This window comes from Pollachius pollachius (genome assembly GCF_949987615.1).
Source record: "Pollachius pollachius genome assembly, chromosome: 1".
NCBI classification, from domain to species: domain Eukaryota; kingdom Metazoa; phylum Chordata; class Actinopteri; order Gadiformes; family Gadidae; genus Pollachius; species Pollachius pollachius.
This window is the reverse complement of record NC_136934.1, coordinates 34,050,741-34,064,560: the sequence shown is the minus strand read 5'-3', so window position 1 is coordinate 34,064,560 and position 13,820 is coordinate 34,050,741. Positions and strand designations below refer to the sequence as shown.

Genomic DNA, 13,820 nt, shown 5'->3' with positions numbered 1-13,820 from the left:
CAACGATTGAACAAACACCAGACAGAGAGCGAGAAGGAGGAGATGCAGGCCTGGACATGTGGCTTTTTCTCCTCACCAGGTGTTTCCATCGACGCCGGGCGTTCCACTCAGCAAGATTGTTTTTGCACCGTCTGAGAACCATCCGATATGATGAATCAATACAGCAACTATATTTCATCTGAAGTGGAGGACAGCCGTGTGTGTTGTTCCCATGCCTACCATCAGGCAGCACAAACACAATCTGTAATAGTTTTTTCTAAAATGAGCAAAAATATATTTTTTTTGTGAAGGCTCTTTCAGTTCTAGAGACGGGTTTATCTTTACTGGGTTATGTAGGATTCCCTTGAATAACTGGCAACTGTCTGATATACTGATTATTTATTGTGTTTAATCAAAGTATTACTTGGTTGGTAGGACAATAATATGGGCTTACAGCGAGATCTCAACAAAGGGTATTTTATGGACACCAGCATCTGTCAGTGGAGAAGTTGGCATTTGGAGTCTCATTTCACTCACATTTAATGTGATATTTTATTATCTACTAGCCTTTTTCATGTTGGATAGAAAGGCCATTTTTCAAAAATTTGTTGTTTACACAAAAAGTTAACTGAATATTATAATAAGCATATTTTATTTGGTCTCCAGATTTATTCTTATGTGAGCCAGCTTTAATGCACACAGAATAGAAGACCCCAACAATTACTTCTAATTAAAATTTTCACCCGATTGATGGAACACATTGCGTGGAGCAGCGGAGACACAATACTTCCAGGGGTTGAAGCAAGCTCAGACATCTGGGCCCAGTTTGGTGGCCTTCAGGGAGTGTGTGTCTTGGCACCAGGGGGCCCTCTGCATGGTGTCACACAGAGCCATACCCAGGGCCTTCCCTCTGGAAGGGGCCACCGCTGCAGATACCTGCGACACACCTAGAGGAAACGGAGGACCTCCCATCCATTTAGTACCGGGGGTGAAGAGCAGCGGAGGCACAAGACTGTACAACTGGGACAGGAACTTTGCCACAAGGTAAGCCCAAGTGTGGCTCCTGGCGTCTGGGCGAAGGAGCCACAGGAGGTGGGTGGTGTGGAGGGGCAGACAGAGCAGAACCAGGAGGAGCAGGGACAGAGCCAGGGAATGGGCAAGAGATAGGTCACCTTCGGTCGGTTCTGATGGATAGAAGTGGATCTGTCTGCGCCTGGTGCACAGGAGGTCCAGGTAAATGGAGAGCAGCCCTAAGAAGGGAAGCAGGAAGGTGGTCACACCGTGGACATACACCAGGAACTGGGGGCTGAAGACGGTGTCGGGGCCACAGACCCCCCAGTGGCTACCGTGGATCTCTGCGTAGGTGAAGTTACTCAAGTCCTCCATGTAGACCTTGGATAAGAAACCGCCGTACGGTAGGTTCTTCCCTATCACCAGGTAATTAAGGGGGTACCTGGGAGGCTTGGGAGTGGATTGAGGAAGAGGAGTAGCAGGGGACAGCAGGGGGGAGGTCCGGTTGTCCCCCAGACCCAGACCGGACGTGCCCCCTTCTGGATCGGCTGCACCCCTCCAGGTGTACAGCATGTCTGATCCCATCAACTGGGAGAAGGAGAACACCACTGAGCCCATCCAGCACAGCAGAACCACACACAGGGCCCGTCGACGGGTGACCACCAGGGAATACCTGGCCAACACAAGACATGGTTCAGTCCTATCTTTATTGTTACATTGATTTCTGAATAAACTGTATGAAATGAAATTATGAAAAGGCAACCCAAGGTCCACAATTGGTGTGAACCATGGCATTTATAAAGTTGTACTGTGACAATCTGAGATATTGTGTTTTTCGGTCGCTATTACATAGCTAGCCTTCCTTGAAAGATTATTTCACTTTCCTTTTGTAATTATTACCTTGAGAGCTCAAGGCATGACTCGCCGCCTTTCTTTTTCTGCTAATGAAAGAAAGTCTCTAAGAAAGTATAAATTATTTTCATTTAGAGCACTTGTTTTCGAATCAGTGATCTTAGACTGCCACTTCAAACCTGTGGTGGGACTGTGCTCATTAGCTGAACAGGTATGTGTCCTTGAGAGTGGCCTAAACAGACACGAAAGGACAGAGAAATTACCACACATTAGTGCATGCTGTGTCTAATTGTCTGGGGCAGTGGCCTTGAGGCCCAGTGCACATTAGAGTCTACTGTTCATTAGCTAAGAAAAGTGGAAAGTTATGGAATCAATTAGGATGTTATAATACAAGGCATGCACCTCTGACATGTGCATTAACCGCCTTCTGCAGAAAGCTTTAGGATTAAGGACTCACACATCTTCAAACCTATTTATGTCTACTCTCTCTCTCTCTCTTTCTCTCTTTCTCTCTCTTTTTCTCTCTCTCACTCTCTCGCCAGCGCCCTAAACCTTAGTAGCTAAACCAGCATTACTAAAACTCTAATGGCATGACTATGGCTATTTATATGTGATGAAGAGCCCTTAAGCCTTTAACAACCTAACTTTTTATGTAGCAATGATCCATACGGCTCACTGATGCATCTGTTGCCCTCATTTTGCTTTGCCTTGCATTGATTTCAACTTTTTTAATGCTTTTAAGTGCATTGCAGGTCATCCAAGCTCACATTTAGCATTTTGCGAATTCCCTGAGAAACCGCTAGCACAAAATATGAGATTCCACAGTTATAGGCCAATGAGCACTTCACCAAGCACTTCACTGCTCACAAAGCCTGAAGACAATCATTCGTTTTCAATCCTGCAGATACCACTTGTCCAACTCTAATAGAAAGGATTGATTGAACCTCTCAATCCATCTAAGAGAGTCAGACAAATCGTACCTGTAGCATTGAAAACTAACAAAACACATTGGTGGACTGTGGTTAAGGATTTGTGTCAATTCCACAACAACAACAACAACAACAACAACAACAACAACAACAACAACAACAACAGCCACAACCACAACAACACCAACCAACATCCCCTCCTCCCCCTCGGCTCACCGTTCGGCCAGGCGCTGCCGCAGGTGGCCGTCCAGGCTGAGCAGCAGCAGCAGGCACACGGTGAACTGCCTGGCCAGCAGAGGGCAGCACACCAGGATCATGCACGTGTACAGGCAGCGCGGGGAGCGCATGTCCAGCAGCACAAACGCAGGCACCTCCAGTGCGCCTCCAAGTGCGCCCACCCAGCCCAGGCAGAGGCGGAGGCTGGAGGAGACGATGCCCTTGTAGTGGCCGGAGCCCCTGGCTGCATCCCGGGACCGGGCCTCTGAGCCGGAGCCGGCTATGGCCATGCACAGCCTCACGCTCACCCCAATCAAAGAGACAGAGAGGATGCACTGGCACAGGGAGTAGAGCCAGGTGTAGTCCATGTCTAGGGGGTGAGAGAGAGGGAGACAATAACACGCACACACACACACGCACGCAGGCACGCACGCATGCACACACACACGCACGCACATGCACGCACGCACGCACGCACACACACACACGCACGCACGCACACACACACACACACACACACACAAACACTCATACACTCACACATGCACACATCACACAAACACAAACACACTCACATACACTCACCCACACACACATACACCCCCCCCACACAGACACACACACACAGAAAAAAGGCACACACACACACACACACACACACACACACACACACATACATACAGAGACACACAATGATAGCAAGCAACAATGAATATGTTTTCAACTGGTTATTACTGCTCATGAAATAGCAAGAAAATCTATGAGGAAAGGGGTTATGGGGCCTTTTGCAAATCCTGTCACATCCACATCCACTCCCACTTCCACTGCCAGCCATTCCCTGTTTCCAATTGACTCCTCCATCACTGGTTACCCCAGGAGACTAACTGGCATTGTCCAGAGACGCAGTCAGACAGAGCGAGCGAGAGAGAATAGAGTGAATACAAATAAGAACACAGGGAAAAAATATTATAAAAATAGGTAGGAGGTAGACAAGTATGTGAGACAAACGTCTGGGATTTCGACAGAATAGTAGAATAGCCTGTGAGCAAGGGAGATGCATTGATGGTGAGAGAGAGGGAGAGAGAGAGAGAGAGAGAGAGAGAGAGAGAGAGAGAGAGAGAGAGAGAGAGAGAGAGAGGGGGAGAGAGAGAGAGAGAGAGACAGGCAGGCGAGCTGGTGTTAGATGTTGTGATAGGTATTGGAGAGCTGTAAACTTGCCTGCAAAGTGAAAAGGTCAGGCCAGCATAGGCTTGACACTACTCCCCCACAGAGGATGTGAGCACCATGCAAACACAGTGAATAAGCGCCGGGCTGGGTGGCAAGCACTCCGTTAACATGTGCTGTGTCCCTCTCCCACACTTTCTCGCTCTCCCACTGTGTCTCTCCCTCTTTCTGTGACTGTCTCTCTCTCCCTCTCACTCTGTATTTTAACACGTCTCTTCCTTTCCCTCCCTTCTCTCTCTTTCTCTCCTCCCCCATCACTCCCCCTGTGTCTCTCTCCCGATCTTACCCTCTCTTTCTCTCTATAGATCGTTACCCTCTCTGACATGCAGTTAGTTTGCTTCTCTAATCTCCCTTTGGCCCCACACAATCATGCACACATATTCAAATGTACATTCATGCTCTAAAAATAAAAACCATCGATATAACAATGGAGAAACATTTCAAGACCGTGGTGAGCAATTTATACCTGCAAATGCATGCATTCAAATATGAATGGCAGGATATTTAATCAAATTCATGGGGAAAAACAGCTTAACATGAGCCGAGACTATGAATATTGAAATAGCAGATTTTCTGCTCAAATATGCTGCCTGTCATTTATAAATAATTTCTTTGACCTTTTCGGATCACCCACTGATGAGCGTCAGTTTTCTATAATGATCCCGACCAGCTGTAATATCTTCTTTATAGCACTTACTCTGCATAATCAGTCACACCGCACACTTCCGCTGTCCTGCCACTTAAAGACCCTTAGCTAAACTCATTTACTGCAATGATTAACGCTATTTAGTCCAGCTCGAGTTGGGTTTTCAATTTGAATTGATAGCTGATCACTCTGTGAAATTACTCATCTAATGAATCAATCATGTGCCACGATGCGCCACGCAACCGCTACTGCGGGTCCAAACCTCTTTCACACAGGTCCAAGGGTCACCTCCCACCTGAGTTGAGGTCTGTCCGTCTGTACCCCCCTAGCCCCCACCCCCACCTGTGGAGCTCACCTGGGAGTCTGACGTTGTGTCAAACACACTTGTTAAAGATGGACGAGGATGAAGAAGATGCTGTTGGTGGTGGAGGCAGTTTATACAACGCTGGGAGTTATGTCCTCGGTCTGGCTGTCTTACTGTCCCCCTCCCTCTCTGCCCCACCTAGGATCTCTCTCTCTCTCTCTCTCTCTCTCTCTCTCTCTCTCTCTCTCTCTCTCCGCTCTCTCTCTGACTCCCACCTCTATCTCATCCCTGTGCTTGCTGACAGAATCAACTCACATAAAAACTAGAAAGCAATAGCTCTCCTCTTATCCAGCCATCCCCTGCCCTCACTATCTTCATCATTTGTCTCTGCAAACATATCAATTGTGTTAACGTAGGAGGACACCTGCCCTTTTCGTCAGAGGGTGTGCAAAGGGCAACATCTCTGCCAGGCAGCTAAGTAAATAAGGGACACACACACACACACACACACATACACACACACATCGAAACACATACATGCATGGATGCATACATACATGTTCATACTTACATACATGTTCATAAATGCATGTACATACACGTGTATGCACATGCCGGAAGAGTGTGGGGACTGTGAGAGACAGAGAAGAAATTTTCTATAAATACGCAATATAAAAATGCGAAGCCCTGCGGGATGCTGCTAGTGTTTTCGTTTATGTATGATATTTGCAATAATTGGATTGTTAACATTCATCGGAAAAGGTTTCACTTTACTTGTCACTCTCGTTCTGTTTAGCTGTTGAACATGTGATGGGACTGAAATAGGTTCTGAACATGTTGCTTCCTGATGCAGGATGACACATGAAGGTGAGAAGAAGACATAATGAGTTGGCTTGTTTTATTAGATGTGTTACCTACATTAATTAAAAACAGGGAGCTGCTAGCAATATATATATATTCGCTTTCCTCTTAAAGATAAAAGCTCAAAGACATCAGACTTCAAAGCATTCTTTTTCTCCATAAGAATGAACTGGAACCTAACTGTAAAACTGTTAGTTTTTTGTGATTTCCTTTATACGTCCTAACGACCATTATTTCATTATAGGACTGACAGTTATGTGCCCATAATCCCCAAACACCCTTTGTGCTGGGACTCTGTAAATCCGTCTCCCATTAATTGCAAATGTAACAGGGTTCTCCGGCAATTCTATTCCTGTGAGTGTCTCCAGACAAACACGAGCACACGGCCAATCAATAAAGCCCTCAACAACCTTAACATTGTTATAGTCATCGCCAACAATATTTAGCTGGAGTTTGGAAAACAAGATTTTTTTGTTAAATAGATTGAATTTTATACTCTAAATCAATTCAAATAAATTGTTCTGAGCACTCTCTTAAACTGTCATTAGCACCAAAAATGTTACTCTTCTCAATTTGTTGTGGTACCCTCATTCCGACTTCTGCAGCTTTTGGGCTCATTTGATGGAATAAAAACATTTGTAACCGATTCCATTTTTTTCTTAATGGACTTATATATTACATTTCAAAATTCAACATTGAATAAAATAAAAGTCATAAAGAAATGAACATTTTGAAAATGTAAATTAAAAATTGGAAAAAATAATAATTCTGAGAACACAAATACTTTATTGAAGAATACTGTGTTCTGTTTAAGTTTGTGTATAATAGTGTTTCTACTTCGATGAGCAGAGGAATCGGTGGAAAAAACAACACTGACATCTCGCGTGAAAGGACGAGATTCGCCCGCGTTAACACGCGTTGGAAACCCCGTTTTACCCTCTTCCCTGCGCTGTCCACAAGCAAGGTAAACCAACGTCTCGTATCCCCTTAAATATTTGATAGTAAAACGGATAATTCCGCTACTATACAACAACGAAACATCACCGGGTAAACAATGAAATGCTGATTAACATCAGCGTGATTTTCGGTCGGTCTCAGTCTCGATTATGAGCGTTTATAAACATATTTCTTGCATGCTACGCTCCTATTCCTGCTCATAGCGATGGCTGCGCCCATGCCACCCATTAGAGGCCTGCTAGCTTACATGCTAACTACTATATCGGTATAGCTGGCTTGATGTTAAAATGCCTTTTTAGCCAAAGTAAACGATTAGGGTGCAATCCGGTCGTCATTTCAGGTACGTCAAATCCAAACTTTGCTCATTCGGAAGATAAGAAAGCCATGCTTTGAGTGCTAGCTGAGCTACCTCTCCGGGCATGCGTCGACTTATCACCGTTGAGTACCGGGTGGTACCCAGTAGGGCTGAAATCTCTAATGCCACTAATAAATGATCGTAATGTTCAATATCAGTGGATAAAAATGTGTATTCATTTGTTGAATGTCCGGGTTAGTTCACGTTTAAGTACTATCCCTCGCAATGAAAGTGCATAAGCATCGCTATCTTGATGCGGTCACGTCGGTTTCTAAACCTACAGTCGCATACAGAGTATCAAATTTATCATTTTTACTCTCTGTGTAGTGTATCCCAAACTTGGATTTGGTCTGTTTTTGTATAGCTCAGGATATAAAGATTTTCAAAAAGGCTTGCATAGATATGTAGACCAATACAAATCTATGTAAGAAAAATGGATGCTAGCTAATGGAATCACTTGGAGATTCTAAGTTACTAGACTCCAAGTTCAACATAAATCTAAAATAATACCTAATGTTCAAGTTGTGGATGTAAGAAACGAATACTACGTAACCCTACTCCATTTAACATGTGATTTAATTATTGGCTTCTGTAATTTAAACGATATCAATTAATTTGCTACTTTAAACTATATTGCTAATTGCGACCTGTGAACGACAACCAATGGATAAAAGCCTGACCTAGACGGCAGATATGCATATAATGGGCATCTTTAAATGCATCTCATGCATGTATTCATACCGACCTGTATTAAGTAGCTTGGCTGTCCACCTGGGTTAGACATTGTTTTTGGGTAGACGATGCCTATCGGACAATACATTTTAATTGTTATATTCTTTTAATATCTCAGATTGGTATATTCAAATAATTTGAAAACTAAAAGTTGTGTTGTGTTCCTCTTAGATGCCAGGTGTCACAGTAAAAGACGTTAACCAGCAGGAGTTTGTCCGTGCCCTGGCGGCCTTCTTGAAAAAGTGAGTGGCAGGCTGCTACGGTGATGGCTGTTGAGAGAAAGCTGTCTACACCATATAGCGATTGTTGGAAAGACTTAGATTTACACTATGCTAAAATAAAAATTTCTCTTCTCTCCCAAGATCAGGAAAACTGAAGGTGCCCGACTGGGTGGACCTTGTTAAACTGGCCAAGCACAAGGAACTGGGCCCCAGTGATGACAACTGGTACTACGTCAGAGCTGGTAAATAAAGCCCATTATCACTTTTAACATGACTATTGGCGTTTAGGTGTGTTAAGTGCTAGTTTTTCTACCTATAGACTCAAGATTCCAGTTGGAGTTTTGTATGTATTTGATGTGGTGATATGGTTGCGGAATGCACCAAAGCTGTCTTGATGTGGCACAAATTCTGTAAATGACAGTAACTCCAAGGTCACGGAAGATGAAATGTTGTAATTGGTCACCGATCAAGTATGACTTTCATAAAGCCCAGTGGAAAATCAAATGACTTTGCAACGTTTGTTGAAGGTGGCATTGCAAAGTGCACACTCTCCAACTCTGGTCAGCAAAGCCTTGATTTGTTGATGGTAACTGTTTTTCTGTTGCTAGAGTATCCTATGTTGGATATGTTTTTTTTTACCGTCGGGCCAAACCAATTTGAAATCGCAAATATTAATATATCCTGTAATGTAGGGGAAAACGGGCAACAGACGAGTATGCAGGTAATTGGTTGTCAAATGGAAAAAAACTAGGCAATTTGGAGCCATGCCGTCTTAACCTAATGCCAACAATCAATCAAGTTATCATAACAGAAGCCATGGCAGCTAACGTAATGTGGTCTTCCGAAACAACAGCTTGTATGGTTTAATATTTTCTGAAAAAATGATAGCAAAAGATAGCATTGCTAATGCCTCCTGAACACTGTCCACCTTGTTTGTTAACACTAAAGTCTAGATTTAGATTTTGAGATTGGCAAAGGTTCCTCTTATGAAAATCGGGACTGGGTTATTGTGGAATGGGATCGGTAGGAGTGTGTGTGTGTGTGTGTGGTATGCTGTTCGCCAAATCGCTTCCTTCCACTGACTAAACTGTTAAATGTAACCTAAGCTACCGTAAATCGTGTTGTCTCCCACTTTTTCTAAATTTAAAAAATCCGCTTTGTACCCAGATATATGGCATGTGTCAAAACGCAAATAATCCTGCTGTAGTTATTCACCAATAAAGGAGTTGATCAACCTTATGCTATTAAACTGTCAACCACCTAGTTTGTGAATAATACCGCGCATCCCCAACTCGGTGCTTATGTGTGTGGAATTTCTTTTTTTTTATCATAATCTGTCTGTATCTTGCTCATATTGAACATCATTTCCTTTGGTCTCCCTCAGCATCCACAGTCCGCCACTTGTACCTTCGCGGGGGTGCCGGTGTGGGCTCCATGACCAAGATCTATGGTGGTCGCAAGAGGAACGGAGTGTGTCCTGCCCACTTCAGCGTAGGATCCAAAAATGTGGCCCGCAAGGTGCTGCAGTCCCTCGAGCTGCTCAAGATGGTGGAGAAGGACCCCAACGGGTGAGCCCCATTTCACTGTTCCTATTATTATAATACTGTGTTACTCTACAACCGCACAACAATCTCCCTCTTTGTGTTTAGCCTAGAGGCAATTTTCTACCCGTTGGACAAAGCTTCCTTCCATTTGGGACACTTGTTTAACAGCGTGGTGAGATTTTAATCAGATCAGAAAAAACTGAGCCAAGATGTTCCCCAAAGCTCCTTTTAGTAGCGGTATAGAACACATGGAAAACGACTGTCTGTGGCCCTTCTTGGTATGCGGTCATTGAAATAGGTTGAAGTGTTGGTCAAGGCAAATAGGAAGATTTAATATTCTGTACTTGGAATGGTTAGCGTTGCGATATACATTATTAAAAAATAAAATGCTGTATCATGTTGACTAGTCATTTAGCAATTTACTGGTGCTATGTATATGTGAAGGCTTTCCACCTCTCCTCCACCACTATTGCTAGCTCTGATTCAAAGCTCTAGACACCCTAGAAGTATTGACTATTGTGGGTTCTGACAGTCCGAAAGACATCAGCGATGTACACGCCTCATGCATTCCCATTAAAGTACAAGTGTAGTTCATTCAAACTCTCCAATGTTTCCACAACGAAGGAAACGACTAACTTATTCAAACTATGTGAGTGAGGTTCACGGATGGATAACGGTTAAATTTTTATCCAGTTTTATCTCCCATGCCCCATTAACCAAGTTACATTTCTACATAGCTTGGTCAAGATTGAAAAGTTTAAATTGGTTTCTTATTTGGGCGACAATAACCTTAGGCATTGTATACATTTTTTAATTTAAACGTCTTTGTATGACGCAAGTACACTAAAGTTTATATGCTGCAGAAAACCAATTATGTATTGATCTTCAAGAAGTATAATTGGCTACAATTTTCATGTCTTTATCTCCTCAGCGGTCGCAGAGTAACCTCCCAGGGAACCAGGGACCTGGACAGAATTGCTGGCCAGGTGAGAAAATGCTGTTATTTTTAGGAGTGCTCTTGACAGACCTGAAACCTGGCTTTCTACTGCATTTGGTCTTGACGAGAGAATTGCATTGCATTGTTGGATGCTGATTTTATTTGGGGCAGTAGAGACGGGTCTTAAATATTAAATAATCCCTCATTGAGGCCTCCTAAAACCATAAAATCTGTTTTGTTTCCCCCGAGTGAGAATTGTACCATGAAATATTTAATACAGTACATGGAAGCAAGGCCTGGGCCCCCGGCCCTTTACCTCCAGCTGAACCAGCTCCGTGAGGCCTGCTATATCGGTGACATGGCCCCCTATGACCTAACAGAACCAGTCCCTGGACAGCCCTGCCAGTGTACCTTAATTGAAAAGATGGGAAGGAACATAGTGGTCGGCCCATGTAGTTACTGTCGAAAGCAGCTCTGGCTGCGGTGAGACTTGAATAATACATCAATATCGGATCCTTGCAGAAATGAGTGACATCTCTGGTTCTTGCGAGCGTAGCCAAGGTTGTTTTATTTCCCTGCCGGGCTGTGTCAGCAGCATGCTCGTAGTTTTTATCTGAAAACGCAGACTCACTCAGTGGTGCCCTGAAGCGGTTCCGATTAAAACATTATACTGGTGCTTTGATACAGCCACTTGTCTGTCAAGGGATTGTCTGCAAAAAGCCTGGTCAAAGCCTGGCATTAAATTCAGTGGCACTGTCCTTGAACACGCCATTTAACGGTTTTGTGGTGACCTATACAGAGCAGTCTGTGGGGCAGCTTGTAAAAATGGTCTTCTGACCTCCTGCTGTCCAAGAAGGGCTAACAAGAGTGAACTGGAAAGGACAGTTGTTGTCCCTCTCCAATCAGAAGAGGAGACAAGGCGGTGTGCAGAAGCAAGGGTAAAGGGGCAACCACAAGAACAACATTTCATGCTTGGCGTGCTGCCGTATGGCACTTGTGCTCAGGTTGTTTACACATGCTAATGAGCAATATGTGAGAAGGCCACAGCACAGTATTGCTATTTTTTTTTGCTGCACAAACCAGGGATAATGCATTGTTACTGAAAGATGTTTTCTATTTGATATGTAAACTGCGTTTAACTGTTTGCGCTTTTATTCACAGGTTGCAGCCGCAAACAAGAAACCTGTTGTTGTCCCTGCAGCTGCGGTTGTTGTTCCTGCTGTTGTTTAAATAAATCATTTTGGAGAAAGTAAAACCCTGTTTTGTCTGTCTCTTGAATCACCATTGTTCCAAGAAGTGATCGAAATGAAACTAAAGTGGTAAGCTTGGTGCTCTACAAGGTCTGTTAAGCTTCAGAATTGGGAAAGGTTGGACCTTGCTAAAACTTTTAGCCCCTGGAAAGATTGTGAGTTTGAAAGTATCAGAGGAAATTAATTTATAACGTCAGTCTGTGTTCAGGTCTCTAGGCCTGACTCAATCTAAACCAAATTTAAATTCTCTGGCTATCGGGTTAATATCACGCTCCTGAAATGGTTCTCAAGATGTAGAGCTGCATAATCCTATACTGCTGTTTGTTACAAACCTTGACATGAACAAAAGGTAGACGCAATTGGAAGAGGCACTGAAATTGAACCAACACTAGCTGTCGAGGTAAATTATGATCGGCCTGTTTCCCGGTGAATAAAATGTTGACTTGCTGGAGTAGGGAATTTCTATGTTGAACAAATTGGGTCATGTATTCAACTTGTTTAGGTGCAGCAGTGCCATCTAAAGGCCTCTTCATGTCACTGCATTAGGTCGTCTCTAGACGAGGCAACCATAGCCATTTGCTATAGCCATAGCTTTCTTTTTTTTTCTGAAGTTAAACACTTTTTCACACTTGCGTAGGTGTTAATGTTTGTTTTTTTTAAAAACTAAGTAAAGAATTGGTATATGTTTGAAAATCGGAGACAGGACTTATAACAGCATCCTAGAGCAGTGTGCAGGTGTGAGCTCTAGCCACACCGTAACCCAATCGTCATTTTACCAATTTGACTTTTCCAGACCAAAAGCTGACCTTGGGTACAATCTAACGGTAGTTGAATAAAATGGCTACGATTGTGATGAGGGGTATTTATTGTCCTGCAGGGGGTGCCAAAGCATAGAAAAAGGTCATAGTATTGGTGTTCATTATTCTGCCCAGTTGTAGGCAACAATACGTTTAAGGCCTTCCTTTAAGAACATAGAAAGGAGAACAAAATTCAGCAGTCTTTTATGTTGAAAGATACTAGGCCTAATGACCAAGAGCACAGTTAGGCCATAGAGTGACCCTCATTTCCATTATTTTAGGCCAAAGATCCCCAACATTTAAATTCAATCTATCCTCCATAGCGTTGGCCTTTAACCATTGCTATTGTCCCTTTAGTGCAATACTGATGCCCTTAACATTGTCTGTCCAATTTACACAAACAGCCAGGGGGCTCTTGTTTTCTGTTAGATCCATGCTCTGATTAACCTGTGTGTGTATGTTGGCTCCCTTGGTTTCCCAGATACTGAGTGTGGTGTGTTTGTCCACGGACAGTGTGCCTTCTGTGTTTACTATCCTCTCACCAATTGTATGCGTGTGTGGGTTGTACAGCACCAACGGTACCAATCTCCGAGCCAATGTGTTTATTCCCCGATCCAACTGTGTACATGTTTTTTTCTTTTGTACTCATAATGTAAACTCCAATCAATCATTCCACACGTCTCCAAGATCCACTTCGTGTGTATTATTTATTTTTTTAATCCGATAACTTAATTGTGTGTGTGTTGCGTGTTTTCTCTAATTTGTTATTTTCCTCCTCTCCCACTGATTCCGTCTTTATTTGCATTCTAATACCAGCTGTTCCTGAACACCTGAACCACTCACCCATCCCTCCTCCCTTCCCTTCCCTCACCCCTCCCTCCAGCCAGCCATTTAGAGGAGCTTGAGCTGGATAAACATGTCCTTGATTGATAGGCAGAAATGTGTGGAATGCAGGAGAGTTGTGCTGTGTTTATGCACTTGCTACCGGCAGTGAGTTCAGTGTGT

General features: G+C 43.5%; 2 protein-coding genes across 2 annotated transcripts; one reads left to right on the top strand and one right to left on the bottom strand.

Moving 5' to 3' along the window:
* Window positions 1–786: 786 nt before the first annotated feature.
* LOC307086674 (uncharacterized protein) lies at window positions 787–3,355 on the bottom strand (the record flags this gene model as incomplete). The annotated part of the gene is made up of 3 exons (XM_079751971.1): window positions 787–1,049; window positions 1,152–1,663; window positions 2,988–3,355. 3 exons carry the CDS (start codon window positions 3,353–3,355, stop codon window positions 787–789), a joined length of 1,143 nt encoding a protein of 380 aa, XP_079608097.1.
* Window positions 3,356–6,965: 3,610 nt separating this feature from the next.
* Window positions 6,966–12,023, top strand: rps19 (ribosomal protein S19). Its single transcript, XM_079754807.1, has 6 exons — window positions 6,966–6,986; window positions 8,238–8,308; window positions 8,429–8,529; window positions 9,672–9,855; window positions 10,763–10,817; window positions 11,930–12,023. Exons 2-6 carry the CDS (start codon window positions 8,238–8,240, stop codon window positions 11,996–11,998), a joined length of 480 nt encoding a protein of 159 aa, XP_079610933.1. The 5' UTR covers window positions 6,966–6,986; the 3' UTR covers window positions 11,999–12,023.
* Window positions 12,024–13,820: the final 1,797 nt, after the last annotated feature.

Bases quoted from the DNA above. Each gene is read 5' to 3' on its own strand.
- rps19 (XM_079754807.1), top strand. From the start codon at position 8,238: ATGCCAGGTGTCACAGTAAAAGACGTTAACCAGCAGGAGTTTGTCCGT. The intron at 8,530-9,671 runs GTAAATAAAGCC...GGTCTCCCTCAG, and splicing joins CTGGTACTACGTCAGAGCTG to CATCCACAGTCCGCCACTTG. The intron at 9,856-10,762 runs GTGAGCCCCATT...TTATCTCCTCAG, and splicing joins GTGGAGAAGGACCCCAACGG to CGGTCGCAGAGTAACCTCCC.